Source organism: Crocuta crocuta, unplaced genomic scaffold, assembly GCF_008692635.1.
Source record: "Crocuta crocuta isolate KB4526 unplaced genomic scaffold, BGI_CrCroc_1.0 scaffold203, whole genome shotgun sequence".
In the NCBI taxonomy this organism is placed as follows: domain Eukaryota; kingdom Metazoa; phylum Chordata; class Mammalia; order Carnivora; family Hyaenidae; genus Crocuta; species Crocuta crocuta.
In genome coordinates this window covers 497,309-515,196 of record NW_027529172.1, presented here as the reverse complement: position 1 = coordinate 515,196, position 17,888 = coordinate 497,309, and the positions used below count along the sequence as shown (strand labels likewise).

Below are 17,888 nucleotides of genomic sequence, written 5' to 3'. Positions count from 1 at the left end.
ATCAAGTCAGTTCAAGTACACAATTCTTCTGGATTGTGGTAACTGCCTCTGATATACTTGTACACACAGAGAGAATATTTTCCTATTTCATTTTCACTAAAGATTGTAGAAATGTTTCCAAAAATTATTAACTATTATTCACCCTTTATTTTAATATCCATGAATGAATTTTTGTTTCTCTTTATGTAAAAATAAATAACTTATTAGAATGAGGTTAATACATGTATTTGAAGCTTTGTTGAATTGAGTTATATTGATAACCTATACCAACTCCCCAGAGAGAAATTATTCATTGTTGAATTATTTATATGTTAAATTTATTTATATTCATTATTCTTAGGGCTAAAGTCTGAAAATTTCAAAAAATTACCCAGTTTTTAATATCTTTAGATTTAATCTTTAAAACCGTGTTTATAATATGTATACTTTCTATAAACAACAACAGAAAAGCTTCCTTTAATGCTTAATAAAGATATATGCCTATAACTGACTATAGAGATATTTTAAATAGATGCTTTTAATACACTAAACCATTTATGTCCATGATAATTTTTATATCTTTAACTTAAGATTTCTTTATGCTAAATATTCCACAGGTCATTGAAGAGATAAGTTGTTGAAAATTTCAGATAGTGCTTCATACTTATATATTTTTTTCTTTTTCCAAGTTTAGAATACTCTCTTATCTTTCTAGCACCATTCATGATTATGCATAGGATATTGATCTTTTTGCTCAAGTGAGTTTTTGAATGAGTCTTTCTCAGTGTTTCCCTTCCTAGACGCTTTTTTTATTTTTTTTTTGAGTTATTAATGAGCGATTTATATTGTTTGGGGCTACATTTTCCTAAATGCATTCACTACCTCAAAACAAACTTACTTTTTACTGTCCAAAGTTTTAATGTTCTCTAAGAAGATGATAAGTCCACTGACTAGCCTTCCAGGCTTTTTTTTAACAATAAAATTTTTCTATGAAACCAGCAGAAAATTACTAATCTCTGCATTTTCCCCTATATCTAATTTCCCTCCAACACAAAGTAATGTTATTGAATTAATTCTTTTTTGATTCTCAAATCTCACCTAGGTGTTACATCCTTTTGTTTCATCTTGCTGACACTTCTTACTATTTTCTGTGCTTCTATATAGCACCCACTTTAGAACTCAGCTTTTTTTATGTTGTTTTTGAGTATATATTTGTATCTGTTCCATATTTTGTCTCCATTATATATGTGTGTATCCCATTCATATAATATCTGATATGGACTTACCACTTAATTCATTTAATCATCATTTATGGAATACTTTTGAATACATAGTATTTGCCAAACATTGCTCCAGGAATGTAGGATATAGCAATGAATAAAAAGACCTCATTTATTTCATAAGCCTCCCCTTCTGAATGTTCTTTTCTGATCACTCGTCATTTACTTGATAATTAAATATCGGTAGTTTCTTAGACTTAATATTTTTTCTTCTAGCTTTAATAATTATTATTATGATTTTGCTTAGTATTCTGTTCAAATATAAAATATATACAGATGGTTCCCAAAATCATTTTTCTAGCCTTGATACCCAGAATCCTAGATTCAATTTCCCATTAAAATCTTCTCAGAAAGGTTGACAAGCATCTCAAGAATAACATTGCCAAAGTCCAATTTAGATGCCCCATACAATGTTTTTGTGTCTTCCTCAACTCAGTAAAAGTTAAGTTCATTATTTCAGTAGATAAAGCCTATGACCTCAGAGCCATCCTTGAGAAAAAGAATAGACAGGGATGGTAAGATCTCCCAGAAGAAAACAGTCTTTATTGTGACTGTGTGAGTGAACAGACCATTAATTCTCTGACTTCATTTTTTCATTTTTCATATTTCTGCTAGGAGATTCTGCCTTTAGAGATGGTGTGGTAGGTAGGAAGAATTCTATAGTCCTTCTAAGATTTCACACCTCTGGTTATTCAAACAAACGCTAATCTAAGTATTATTATAAGAGGATTGTATAGTTGTAAGTCAATTGCCCTTCAAATATTGATCCAAAGGAGGATCTAAAAGAGTAAACACAGAAAGATGGCAGCAGCATTTATGAATGGGTTTCCTTGGAAAGAGCTACACTATGATTTCACCGTTCATCTAAGAAGGTGAGGGTGCTTCTCTTTATTCCAAGTTGAGAGACAAATTTCAACACAGCTACTGTTTTAAATGTGTTTCCAGACAAGTGGAAACTTTTCAGAAGGAAAGTCTGCAAGCAGGAAACAGCCATGAGCTGCTTATGTGTTCGGTGTCAAGGCAAAGGAAAATTACTGCTGCTTTGAAATTTTATTTGTGGGCAGGAACTGCAAAGATATTTACTATGGACAAAATTTGAGTCATATGAGTGAAAAACAATGTAAATTTTGCCCATGGGAGCTCTTTTGAATACTGAGTAAATGCTGACAGAAAAACAGATCACCAGATATCCAGGGACTAATCGTTGGGGGGCACCCAGAGGAAAATATCACATATCACAAGAAATAAAATTGGATGTTCACACTGGGGAACCCTGGAAAATCTAAAAAAATGATCTAGAAGAAAAATAGATCTGAAAACCTAATAGACCTATACAGCATAATGCCTTCCTAAGCTAATTATCAGTTTTGGTTTTTTTGGCTGCATGATTTTAATTTTTTAATTTATTTTATTATTTTTTAAAGTTTATTTTTTTAATTTACATTCAAGATAGTTAGAATATAGTGCAATAATGATTTCAGGAGTAGATTCCAGTGTTTCATCCCCTGTGTATAACACCCAAGGCTCATCCCAGCAAATGTCTTTCTTAATCCCCTTACCCATTTAGTCCATCTCCCCCAAAAAACCCTCCAGCAACCCTCAGTTTGTTCTCTGTATTTAAGAGTCTCTAATGTTTTGACTCCCTTCTTGTTGTTATATTATGTTTGCTTCTTTTCCTTTATGTTCATCTGGTTTGTATCTTAAATTACATATATGAGTGAAGTCATATGATATTTGTCTTTCTCTAACTAATTTCACTTAGTATAATACCCTCTAGTCCCATCCATGTAGTTGCAAATGGCAAGCTTTCATTCCTTTTGGTTGCTGAGTAATATTCCATGTGGTTTATATACTACATCTTCTTTATCCATTCATCTGTTATTGGATATTTGAGCTCTTTTCATATTTTGGCTATTGTTGATAGCACTGCTATAAACATTGGGGTGCATGTGCTCCTTCAAAACAGCATGTCTGTATACCTTGGGTCAATACCTAGTAGTGCAAATGCTGGATCTTAGGGTAGTTTTATTTTTAAAATTTTGAGGAAACTTCATACTGTTTGCAGAGTGGCTGCCCCAGTTTGCATTCCCACCAGCAGTGCAAAAGAAATCCTCTTTCTCTGCATCCTCACCAACATCTGTTATTGCTTGAATTGTCAATTTTAGCCATTCTGACAGGTGTGAGGTGGTATCTCATTCTCTTTTAATTTGTATTAACCTGATGATGAGTGATGTTGAACATTTTTTCATGTGTCTCTTAGCCATCTGAATGTCTTTTTTTGGAAAAGTGTCTATTATTGCCCTGTAAGAACCTCTCTGCCTACACTTATGTACCCCTCATTTGTTTATGCCAAAACTGGAGGTGATCATAAAAAAGATGGGAAAGGAGAGTTGGAAAAAAATGGAGAATTAAGGAAACATCATACTCCCTTACTTAAGTTTGCATCTGCAAAATCTCCAGCTAGGGAAAGGAAGAATCAGTTTAGAGTTGTGATCATTACATGAAATAAGACATTTTGAAATACCAGTTAACTCACACTTGTTGCAGTCTGTTAATATGTTAATTATTAAATGGTAATTTTAAAGGAACGATGTAATTTTTTTTTTACCTGAAGTTGAGATGAGAAAAATATGGGACCACCTGAGTTTTCCAGAAGAGTTCCCCAGAGGTGAAAACTTCCAGCAATGAGTGTATATTTATAGAGAATCGGAGAAAAAAATCAAAGTGGATTCAGATTATATCCTATAAATACCACTTGTCTAAGATATGCGTGTATGTGCATTACATAATCAACATATGAGTTAAAATATAATGTATGTGAGTCTGTGCTTATACATGTAGTATTATACTCAAAAAGGTAGGTGAACTGGTCATATAGATTGTGAAGTATGAATGATATTGGTTAAACAATATAATTGGATGAGTACCCCAAGATGACTCGTGTGGACTAAATTTAAAAAAAAAATCAGCTGAGAATGAATGTTAAGAAGAGCAATATTAAAGGGATAGGTAAAGGAGTAATAAATGAAGAAGACTGAAAAATATTGAATAAATAAATAGGAGAGAATGTTGTAAAATGTCTTAAGAGTCAAGCATTATCTTCTTCTATAAAGTCCTCTGTGATTTATTTTCAACACAATGCAATGTAACTATAAATCCTATCAGTGACTGCTTAAAACCATCTAAATTCCAAAAATTAATTAATTGAATAACACTACAAAATAAAGTATCATTGTTTTTAGGTAATCTTTGATAGAGTCTAATAACATGATAAAAATGGTAGTTTAATGTTGAAAGTATTTTAACATAATTACACTTCTATAATATAGACAAATTACAAAGGCCTTAAGTTTATTTTAATTATTTCAACTATCAGTAAAATAACACAGAGGAGGACAAATGCCTTATAATCTCTCTTATATGTGGAATCTAAAAATAAAAAAATGTTTAAAAAACAATGATAATAGCAACAAAACAAATAAATAAAGCTCACAAGCTTATAGCTACAGAGAACAGATTGGTGGTTCCCAAAGGTGAGGGATTGGCAAGAGGTGGGGTCTGGGGTGGGGGTGAGGCATGTAAAAAATGAGTAAAAATAATCAAAAGGTAAACCTTTGATTTATAAGATAAACAAGATCTGGGTGTATAATGTACAGCATGGTGACTCTAGTTAACAATTCTATATTGTATATTTATAAGTGCTAAGGCAGTAGATCTTAAGAGTTCTCATAATAAGAAAAACATAATTATGTGAGGTGGTGGCTGTTAACTAAACTTACTGTAGTAATCATTTTGCGATATATAATTTATATTTATATAATTTATATAATGCATATACAAAATCACTATATTGTATCACTTAGACTAATCCAATGTTTTACGTAAATTATGTGTATGTCAATAAAACCAGGGGAGTGGGAAAAAGAGTAAATGAGTCAGCCTCAGTCATTCTAAATGTAGGTTTCAATCCTTGTCCGTATATAAACATGGTAACTTTAGGTTTTTTAACTTAATTATTTGCACATACTATTCCCTAGAGATTGATTTAACCCATGTATTTATTATTTTTAACATCACTAAAAATATGTATATGCCAGCATCACATTAAATCACATTAAATACAACACTGATCTCTGCATTACCTCTATTTAGATAACTATCATAACATTTTTATGCAAATAATAATATTCAAAAGAGGAGAACTTTATAAAAACAATTATTCAAGAAGCAACTTTAAGAAAGTCAAGGAGTGACAAAGCCCTTAAGTTCACAGAGCAATATGAATCCACTCTTAATTTTTAAACAGCTGTATATTACATCTAAATTTGTAATGAAGTGATTTTAAACAATATTCAGACTCTCAAAGTGGGTTTTGAGTGTTCTATTGTATCAAATTCCTAATATCATATTTCAAATTATAAATGTAGATTGCCCCATAGTTACGTTTTCTCTTATCTTGCGTTGATAAACTATCACATTTGATCATATTTGAGGACTATTGGGGAGCATTTCATAGATAGATCCTCTACACACACACACACACACACACACACACACACACACACACACACAGTGTCCTCATTACCAAACTTAGGGGTCATATTATAATTAAGATACAATAACATAGATGCATTTACAATAGTGAAGAGAAAAATATATAGCGTGGCATTTTCACTGAAATACTGAGGCATATTACATATTTTTAAAATACATTTTACGTACTTTCTGTTCATTTAGTATTCTGCTGTGTCATTTGTAGTGTTAAGTCCACCTAACCACTAAAATGTGTTCTAACATACTAAAATGTGAAAAGAGAAAAGGTTAATAATAGCTTAAGTCTCTTTAAGAGTAATTTTTAAATATATAGTGTTATCTTTATACTAGTTTTAAAGTTAACTATGCATTAAAATGGGAGCACTTACAATAATTCATAAGTACACTAATTTTGCATGATTTTCTTCAAAAACTTCGGATTTTTTGGATTGATTTTGACTGACTATACGTGATTGTAGTTCTCACAGGTCTTCATCATTGGGAATGTGGGAGGAAGGCAGATATACTGGATTAGCGGGAAGTGCCCATTTGCATGTGGTTTTCATATTGAGAATGTGCAGCTTCAGGAACAATAGTCTTGGTATGACTAGATTAAAAATGGGACAGGCAGCAGGTGGAGGGCACAGTGACCAGGCTGTGTACTTTCTCCTGAGTTCTGTAATAGAGAGAGAATCTGGGTGAACCAAGCAGGGAGTCTGGAGTTTAGTATCTATGTCAGCCATTCCCTTCCTTTGAAGAAACTGTCACTGCCAGCATGTCACTGTAATCACTGGGCTCACTATTGCACCTGTGCCCTCTCCTATAATTTGTCAACACGAGACTCTCCAGTGTGTACAAACTACTAGGGAACATGCAAAGAAATGAAAAACATTGACTTTACTCTTGGTTGAAAATCCACTGTTGTTCTCTTTCTCCCAGAAGTGGGGTAAGATGGCCTCAGCATTTACTTTTGTCCAGATGGAGGAGTAGATAAAAAATAAATCCCAAAACATCATTTACCTTAAATAAAAATCAGTTTGCCCTGATGGAAAGCCTAAGATCATAAAACTTATAGAGGAAAATATAAGAATAAACATATCTAACCTTTGGAAGAGATTTCTTAGATATGACACATAAAAGGAAAAAATGATAAATCAGCCTTCATTAAAAAATACATAAATTTTATTTTTTTAAAATACTGCTTTACAGTTAAAAGACAAGATACACACTGAGAGAAAATATTGCCAAATACATATCCAATAAAGGTCTTGCATCCAAAAAATATGAATAATACTGAAATCTCAATAATGGTCACACAACTTAACTGAAATTTGGGTAAAAATCTATACACTTGCACAAAGAAATTTTATGATATAAATTAACAGGTTAAAAGAAGATTGGCCTCATTCATTATTAGGGAAATGCTGAATTCACAGTGAGAATCCTCTTACATACTTACTAAAGTGGTAATAAATAAATAAATAACATTACCAAGAAGTGCTGGTGAGGATGGAAGCATTGGCTCTCTCATAGATGGCTAATGGGAACTCAAAATGGTACAGACTCTTTGAAAAACAGTTTTATAAAATGAAACATAACTTACCATATGATCCAGAAATCTCATTTCAGGTTATTTAACCTAGAGAAATTATAACATATGCTACATAAAACATATGTGTGGATATTTATACTAATTGTATAATTACAAAACTGGTGACAACCCAAATGTCCTTCAAATGGTGAATGGATAAATGAATTATTGTATATTCATATAGTGAATGGGATACACATTGGTGGTGGGCTAAATTAATCCTAGAATAAAGCTCTGTTCTGTGTATGCCATACAAAGCTTAAAAGGTATCCTTAAAAAATCAAATTTATGCACAGGTTATTTAATTTCATGCCAGAACAAAATATAGCATTGTAGAGAAGTACTACAAAATCTACCAACCAATAATTTAAAATTCACAAGTCTCAGATACATTTAAAGTTTACCAAGGATGCCAAGAAATGCAAAAGTATGGTCTATAATTCGTAGAAATCATAATCTTGAAAATGTACTCAAAAATTATAATGATGATGAGATTAGTATATACAGATTATAAAATATTATAATCATTATTGATATGCACAGTAGTATAAAGGTAAATAAGAACAATAATTACAAGAAAGGATAATGAATAAAACACTCAAGTGGGATGTCTAGAGTTGAAACACACAATAAATGAAATAAAAACATGCTGAGTGAGAATAAAATGACATTGAACAGAGCAGAGGGGAAAAGATGACCTGAAGATATATGATAGAAACTATCCAATATGTTTCTTAAAGCACATCGAAGAAAACAGAAACTGAAACAAAAATTCTGTTTCTTAGTGAACTTTGGGACAATGTAAAGTAGATTAACATGTGTGTAACAGAAGTCTTGAAAGAATACTAAAAGTGTAAAGGCTCAGAAAATTATATGAATAAATAATGACTAAAAACTTCCTGGATTTTATTAATATTATAAACCCACACATGCAAGAAATACAATAAATATCAAGCAACAGAAACAAAGAAAACCAAACCAAAGTATACCCTAACTAATTGCTCAAAGGTAGTATCAAAAAGCAAATATTAAAAGCAACCAGATGTGGGGGGTGGGGGAAGGAGGAGCAAAAATCAGCATGTCAGCTAGTTTCTACTCAGACACTATTCACAATACAGTGGAACATTTTTAAGGTGTTAAAGGAAAGAAAATCTCTGTTAATAATATTCTTTTAGAAAATTAAGCAGGGGCGTCTGGGTGGCTCAGTTGGTTGAGTGTTTGACTTCCGCTCAGGTCATGATCTCACAGTTCGTGGGTTCAAGCCCCGCATAGAGCTCTGTGCTGACAGCTCAGAGCCTGGAATCTGTCTTCAGATTCTGTATCTCCATCTCTCTCTGACCCTCCTTTGCTCACGCTATCTCTCTCTCTCTCAAAAAAAAAAAAAAAAAAAAAAAAGACAGAGAAAGAAAACTTTTCAAAAATCCAAAGCTGAGAGATTTCAAGAAATATTAGTTTCTTGACACAAAAGGTAATGATACCACACAGAAATTTGAATCTATATTTAGGTATGTAGAGAGCCAGAAATGCTTAACATTTGGGGTAAATGTATTTAACCAAATAAGGAATCATCTCTGCCTCTAGTTCCTGATACAGAACTTCTAAACTCTTATAATTTCTTGAGTAATGAGGATGTTGGGAGCATCTTAGATAGAGGACCTAATCCCCTGTAATATCCTGGGTGATATGAACATCTTTCGTTCTAATGAGGTGACTCTTGGTGAGCTCCTGGATAGCTTCATGATGGCTGGTTACTGTAAAGACCAAACTGTGATTAGAAGTCTGGCACTGTCAGCCCCACCTGTCATCCTCTGGGGAGGGGATAGAGGCTGAATATTGAGTTAATAATCAATCAAGCCTCCTGATGAAGCCTCTGTAAAAATCCTTAAGCTAAGGGGTTCGGGTGCTGAGGGCTTCTGAGTTGGTGAATGCATCCACGTGCTGACAGAGTGGTCCACCCCAACTCCATGGGAGCAGAAGCTCCTGAATTTGGGACCCTCTCATATCTCACCCTATATGTATCCTCTTCATCTGGGTATTTGTTTCTATTCTTTATAATTTCCTTTACAATAAACTGACAAACATAAGTAAACCATATCCCTAAGATCTGCGAGTTGTTATAACGAATAATGGAAACTGAGGAAGGGGCCAAGGAAACCCAGTAGGTAATCTGTAGCCAAGTTGACAGAAGTGGGAATATGCTGGGAACCCACTACATGCTATCGGTGTCTGAAGTAAGGAGACATTCTGTGGGAGAGCCCTTAACCTGTTGGATCTACTAGCCATGTAGATGGCACTAGCCATGTAGATAATGTCAGAATTGAATTACTTTGTAGAATATCCAGTTGGTGTCCACAGAGTATTGAGGAATTGTGCTGTGTGGAAAACTCACATTTAGTGTCAGAAGTATTTGCATAGAGAAAAAAAAATCCTTTAAAGGAGGGGGTTTTTTTCCAAAAATTTTAATCTCTGGGAAAAGCTACATTGTTCACAGAAAACATCATAAAAATGTACTGTGAAATTTACAACATATATAGAATTAAAATGAGTAACACTAATAGCCAAATAATGTGAGAAAAAGTATTTAAGTATACTCTGGAAAATTTCTTACCACATATGCGAAGTAGTACAATATTTGAAGGAAGACTGTGATTAAGCTAATAATGTATACTGTAAACCCTAGGGCAACCACCAAAAACCAAATATAGCTCATAAACTACATTAGTTTTCTATTATGAATGTAACAGATGACCACAAAATTTAGTACCTTAAGCAACACAAAGTTATGATTTTATAGCTCTGTAAGTCAAAATGTCCAACACAGGTCTCCCCACACTAAAAATCAAGGCGTATGAAGGGCTACACGCCTTCCTAGAGGCTCTAGGGGAGGATCCATTTCTTTAATCAGTAGGGTTGTTGTCAAAATTTGTTTTCTTGCAGTTGTAGGACTGAGTAGTCCTATCCTTGTTGGCTATTCCCAGATGTAGATACCATCCACTTTGCTAGACTTAGTCTCCTTCTTCCATATTCAAAGCCATTTTTCCCCTGTCTCATTTCCATTAGCTGTGAAAAGTTTTATGGTTTCACTATTAAAGTTTTATGTAATTAGATTGGGTTTATCCAGATAATCCATAATTATCTCCCAATTTTAAAGTCAGCTGATTAGCAAATTTAATTCCATCTGCAAACTTAAGTCCTTTTACCAATGTAATATCACAGAGGTCCAGCAATTAGAATATGGACATCTTTGAGGGGTTATTTTGCCTACCACATAAATTAATAGTGGAGATTAAACAAGAATAATAAAAAATAAAAACAGCATATTTGATCAAAAAAAGAAGAAAAGAGAAATGATAAGAACAATTAATATAGAAGAAAAATAAAATAATACTAACATGAAGTTTTAAAAACACTTTAATCAGAGATTTTCAGACTTGTAAAAAATGTGAGACTCAATGCTGTACTCTCTCTAAGACACTCTTAGTGTAAAAATGTAAATTAGTTAAAAGTATAATAAGAAATGTTCATTATAAAAAAGTTGGAACGCCTATATTTAAGACAAAATAGACTTCAGAAATTGGGAGAAAACTGTAAACTTTATTGAGACAGAAATCAGCTCTCTGTCTAGATCTAGCGATTTTTTTTTCATGTTACAATGATTTTGATGTATATGTCAAGAATATTACATTTATATATAATAAATGTAATGCATATAATACATGTATGTATAATATTTGTACTATGTTATATATAGTGACTATGTTATCCGAGAACTCCCAAACTCATCAAATAGTATGTAGTGTTCTAAAAGTTTAAGATAAGACAGAAAACAATTTTTTTCAATTTAATTTCATTTTATATTTGTATCATCAACCAAATTTAATCATATTGAAAGTATATATGTAATTTCAAATATTAACATAATTTTGTCTTTCTGTTACTTATGATTCTGAATAACCTTGTAACACAATTTTGTATGTAAACACATTATTCAAATTATATAAGTTCACTGTATATTTTATCTTCAAGTAACATAGAGATCATGTTTGAAAAATCCCCACATTATCTAGATGTGGACATTAATGCCAAGGCACAGGCCAGTGACCTGAATACAAATCTGATTCCTTGACATTCTTGATCTAAAACATTATTGCAAATCACCAAACTGTTTATTCAGTAGACATGTAATCTGTAAGAATTTCATTTCTTTTTAACATAAAGACTAAACCCTTAGCACCTTTGTGCTTAAAATTTATTAAATATCTGTGCATGTTGTATTTTCAAAAACATTATTTTATGTTGATTTCACTATTATAGAATAAGTTCTCAAAATAGAGCTACAAGAATTATTGAAAGGTCAAGGCTACTTTTCTTTCATTGTTATTGAAAATATAAGAAGGAATAAGGTGCTGAAATTGACAAAGGTGATTGCATGGCACATCATAAAAGCTGGGCAGAGATAATTTTAAAATTTATTTTGTAAACTCTTAACATAAACAACAGCAAATGATTACCAGAGAGGAGGTATAGGGGAGGTGGGTGAAATAGGTAAAATGGATTAAGAGTACACTTATCATGATAAGCACTGAGTAATGTATAGAATTGTTGAATCACTATATTGTACATTTGAACTAATTTAATTCTATATATTAATTATACTGGAATTAAAATTAAATTTTTAAAAATTAAATTGAACTCAAAAATAGAATTAATGTTTTAATGGTTGATGATTGGTCAAAGGAAACTCAAGCAATTGTGAAGATGTAATATAAACAATTCCCAAAATTTTCTCATATGGGCTATTCCAGTTACTCCCTACTGGCATCCCAATTTCCATACTTGCTCCCATATAATTCACATGTTGGAAAGTGTTTCCTTTTAAAACAAAATTCAGATGGTGTCACACTCTTTTCTAACAATTCAGTCACTCTTTATTGTACTAAAAAGACAGGCCAGCGTATGTGTGCTGGAATTGAATGCTCTGTTATCTCTCCACTGATTCTTCACCACCTGTTTCTAAATAGGAGACATGAGATGATGAATCCCTAACATTGGCCTTCTCCTCACTTTCTCTGGACAATGTTTTATATCTCACTTACCCCTGCATTCCAAACACTTATGGAGAGCCTTCAGTCTTTGGTTAAATCCCAGAAGTCTTTGCCATTTATTTGCACAGCTTTTATACCCACTATCTTTCCCTAGTGCACTTTCCCCACTTTGACCAGGAATAGTCAACAGGTAGATAAGCAGTTATTCACCTGAAAAGCAGATGTTCATCTCTCCTTCTTGCAGACACTTGTAGACTTTACTAGAGTTCTCCATGAGGTCTTCATGCTAAGCATTAAGAAACTAGCCAGTTGAGTCCTCAATTTTCAATTAAGTAGGGGAAGAGAAAGGAAAGCATCTCTTTGCTAACTCTGAATGTTTATCAAAGGATAATAGCCCTTCTATCTTCTTTCCATATTTTTGATTCATAAAGGCAGAATAACACCAGAGTTTCTCCATTGTGCCAGAAAAATGAGATGGAAGGGAGGGTGTGGTTCAAAGGCATACCAGAAATCTCACACCAAGAACTCCATTCCCTTGTATACTTTTCCAGTGATTAGTATATTTTTCTATGGGTTCCTTTCTTCATGTAATAATGAGCATTTGACAATTTCTGGCAGTAAGGAACAGTTCCAACCAATATTTCAAACAATGCTGTTTTAAAAGGGAGCTCCAAGAGAATGATGGTCTTAACTGTATTTTCAACCCTTTATTTACAGAACCAAGGTTAAGACTCAAAAAATAAATAGGAAATGAGAAATTCATGAGTAGTGTTTGTTTGTTTGAGTGGGAGAGTTCTGTTTTAATTCTAGAAACAATTTTACAAAGAAAAATGCAAATAATAAAAAAATCACTAAATGCCTTTCTCTATGCTTTTATGAAAGTGTCACAAATACCTTTTTTACCTTTGTATACCCATTGCTTAGCATGGTGATTCATGGATAGAAAGCACAATATGGTCTGACACAGTAATGAAATAAATTCCAAAAGCATATTTAAAATGAGAATTTATTAAGTCCAAAAATCTCCCAATAAGGCTTTTAATGTAATACTATTTAATTTAAATTGTATTTTATTTAATAGTATTAAAATTTAACACTATTTACCCTAAAAGTGCTAAATAATATTTAAAAATTAAATTATAAGTATGTATGTCTTTATTTTCAATTATCTATACACCTTGGAGTATAAAATTAAATAAAAGGTATTGATCAAAATAGATTATGTACAACTAGAACATAAAATTAACTACAGCTGAGACAGAATTTCATTCACAAAGGGTTAAACTATTCTTCAACCCCGACTATGGAAGATTAAATCCTTTGAATATTCAGTTTCCAGAGTCTCAACAACACCAAATGCATCCTCTTTTTCATGCCAGTTAACTGAGTTATTATTTTATGTTCACTTGTAATGAGTGGAAAATAGCAAATAAAAAAGAAACTTGGTTACCAAAATATCTGTTAAAGCTCATTTATACATGACAAAGAATAGTTGAAATTAAATTTTAAATTATGCTTCACAATGCTGATATTCTATCCAATGCTATTTAAGACAGGGAGCCTGAGGCTTATCCAGAGAAACTCAAATTTGACAGATTGTATCTTGGATGCAAACCCATCTCCATCATTTCTAAATACCTGTGCCCATCCAATGCCCCCCGCCACCCCCCATTAGGGCATATTTGTAATTGTAAAAATTGCCTTGAGGGAAGCTGAAGACAGAGTACCTGTATCATCACATGATGGTTATTCTTTCTTTGGATATGTATTATTGTAAAATACCACAATCCCCATGGTTCCATAAAAATACAGAGCGTTAATGAAATTCTTCTTTATTGTGTGTTAATTTTACTTTTAAAAATTTTACTTTTTGTAAAATTTCTTTGAATGAAAATGAATTTTATTTATCAATAAGACATTATTATTCAATAATACCTGTATACATTCATAATAGCAACATATTTATTAAGAAACAGTTTGAACAAAGGATTGTAAACATATCTAATATAATTACAATAATAAGTGTCATTGAATGAATGCCTAATCTGTACTGGATGCTTTATATTCTGGTTAATTAGTCTTTACAACTATCCTGAAAGGTAGATATTACTATCCCCACTTTACTTTGAAATGGATTACCCACGATGAGTTGAAAACCTTACTTCTAACTGTTGAGTAAGAAACCAACTATTCTTTCCCTTTAGTTTGCTTGCTGCTGATGGTGACTTTCAGATTTAGCTAATCATGTTCTGTCTTTGCCTTTAGGATTTGATACCAGTATTTTGCCGATCTGCAAGGATTCACTTGGCTGGATGTTTAATAGACTTGATACAAACTATGACCTGCTACTGGACCAGTCGGAGCTTGGAAGCATTTACCTTGATAAGAATGAGCAGTGTACCAAGGCATTCTTCAATTCTTGTGATACGTACAAGGACAGTTTGATATCTAATAATGAATGGTGCTACTGCTTCCAGAGACAGCAAGGTAAAAGATGAGATACCTACTGATGCAGATAGTTAACCTGCATGTCAAATTTTATCTATTTCTTCATGATTTAAAAAAAAAAAGTCATTTTATACCATTCATTTTAGGAGATATTTTTCTCACTAGAGTGTTTAATAAAAGAGCAAATAAGCAGCATGTTAAACAATATAACTCTGCTAGGGATACAAAACATGCTAAACAAGATGAAAAATAGTAATTAATATTTTATATTAATGCACTTCATTACAGTTTCCATTATGAAGCACCAAGAAGCACAGAGAGATATGAGAACATAGATATTAAAAGTAATCATTAAAATTAATTTGCTATCTGCTTTGCCCACGGTGTAAAATAAATGGGTTTTTTATCACTACACTGTGGAGTTTTAATGTTCTATTTTGTGATCTTATTAAATGTGCTGAATGAACCACTGCATTCACCATAAAGTTATTTTTTACTCATTTGATGTTAAAATGACTTGGCCTTTCAAACTTTTAAAAATAACTTAGCTTTTGTAAAAATGCACTAGCAAAGAAAGTGTCTCTTGATTCTCTGGAAGAGGTGAGGTGCCTGAAAGAGCTGGAATGATGCTTGTTCTTTAAGCAGCCTTCTTTACTAGGAAATGCAGTGTAGTAGTGAAACCATACTTATATAATCGATCTAATGGCAATAGTAGGTAAGAGAAAAGGATCCAAAACCTCACATTATGATCATGTTTGAGGAAACTTAAGGAAACAAGGGTGTGTGTAATTTTTATGCTATTTTATTTTATTTATTTTATTTTATTTTATTTTATTTAAATCCAAGTTAGTTTATATGTAGTGTAATAGTGGTTTCAGGAGTAGAATTTAGTGATTCATCATTTACATATAACACCCAGTGCTCATCTCAACAAGTGCCCTTCTTAGTGCCCATCATTGATTTAGCCCATGCCCCCACCCCACACTCCTCCAGCAACCCTCAATTTGTTCTCTGTATTTAAGAGTCTCCTATGGTTTGCCTCCCTCTCTCTTTTTATTTTATTTTTCCTTCCTTTTACCTATCTTCATCTGTTTTGTTTCTTAAATTCCACATATGAGTGAAATCATATATTTGTCCTTCTCTGATTTATTNTCATTCTCTTTTATAGCCGAATAATGTTCCATTATATATATAATATTAACATTATAATAATATTATATTATTTATATATTATATTATATTTAATATAATATATTATATTATTTATATATAAATTTATATTATACATATAAATATGTATATGTACATATACATATAAATATGTATATATACATATATAATGTGTACACACACACACACACATATATACCACATCTTCATTATCCATTCATCAGTTGATGGATATTTGGGCTCTTTCCATAATTTGGCTGTTGTTGACAGCACTGCTATAAACATTGGAGTCCATTGTCCCTTTGAATCATCATTTTTGTATCCTTTGGATAAATGCCCAGTAGTGTAATTGCTGGGTCATAGGATAGCTCTTTTAATTTTTTGAGGAATCTCCATACTGTTTTTCAGAGTGGCTGCACCAGTTTGCATTCCCATCCACAGTGCAAAAGTGTTCCCCCTTCTCCACATCCTTGCCAACATCTGTGGTTTCCTGAGTTGTGAATTTTAGGCATTCTGACAGGTTGATGCTAATTTTTAAAAAAAAACAAACGGGGAATTAGTCTAATGGGATACACCTGCTATTGTCACCTTATTTTAATTCTTGACAGCTAAGAGAATGTACAAACTACTTGAAGCTGTATTAATTAAACTCAGCTTTTCATATGAAACACTAGTACCTTATGTAGGGACTTTTACTATCTCAAATACTTTTTCATATATTAGTAATAGTTTAGTAATTAGGGATGAAATGATTACCCATAAATTAATTAGTAGTGAGTCAACAGCAGGATTTTTAGAGTAGTTTATTTATAAATAACTTTAAACAACCTAAAACATAGATTTTCTTTTATTAAAATATTCTAAACACATGTAGACTGTTGATTTTATTATTGTATTTCTGCTTTCTAGGTAATTGCACACTTCTAAAAAGTTACCTGCTAGTTTTAATGACTAGCATACATTTAAAGCATTTAAAAAATAGGAAAGCCAATGCTGGTAATCCACCATAAAAAGAAAATGTGGTCTTTTTTGTGATGTTATTTTAATTAATTTTTTTAGTGTTATGATAGCATGTATGCGTGTTTATCCATGAACATTTAAAAATACTATGGGAGGGCCTGTGTGGCATTAAGCATCTGACTTCAGCACAGGTCATGATCTCCCTATTCAAGCCCCACATTGGGCTATGTGCCGTCAGCTTGGAGACCACTTTTTATCTTTTGTCACTTCTCTCTCTGCCCCTCGAGCACACTCTCTCTCTTTCTTTCTCTCTCTCAAAAAAGAAGTAAAAAATAAACACATAAATATTATGAAAAACTCTGGACATTTCTTCTATAGAAGTAAATACTTTCATCTTATTTTTTTTTCCCTAGGAGAGAGAGAGAGAGCGTAAAACATTTGTGGATTTTGCAGTAATATTTGTAGAGCTGAGTAAAGGTTCCCAAAGAAAAAATTTACTTTATATACTTTTCCTCTATTACGCAGTATTCAACCAAAGTGTTGAAATCTTTATAATCATATGAGGATCTTCTCTGATACTTAATACATGGTAGAAATAATTTAATAAATGGTACCTGAGTATGTAAAAGGATTGATGCATCTTCCCCAAAGCTTAGGAGAATTGGCTAATTATGTTTATAACTTTAGTATGTTAGAAAATGTTACAAAAAGCTCTATCAGAGTAACTGACGATAAGAATAACAATAAGAATTAGCTTATTAAGTAATTTAATGAAAAAGAATAATCATTTATTTAGAAGCATCCTTTCCAATGTTTCACCTTATAAAAGACTTTGTTTTTTCTCATTATTCAGTAAAACAACAAATTCTTATTTGCTGTAAT

At 32.1% G+C, this 17,888-nt stretch overlaps 1 protein-coding gene across 1 annotated transcript in view; it reads left to right on the top strand.

The window, feature by feature from the left end:
- The window catches only part of SPOCK3 (SPARC (osteonectin), cwcv and kazal like domains proteoglycan 3), a 473,254-nt gene that overhangs the window by 443,864 nt on the left and 11,502 nt on the right, over positions 1–17,888 (top strand). The window contains exon 8 of the mRNA XM_077757608.1: positions 14,694–14,915. Coding sequence (XP_077613734.1) covers positions 14,694–14,915 — 222 coding nt within the window. The remainder of the gene's footprint in view (positions 1–14,693; positions 14,916–17,888) is intronic.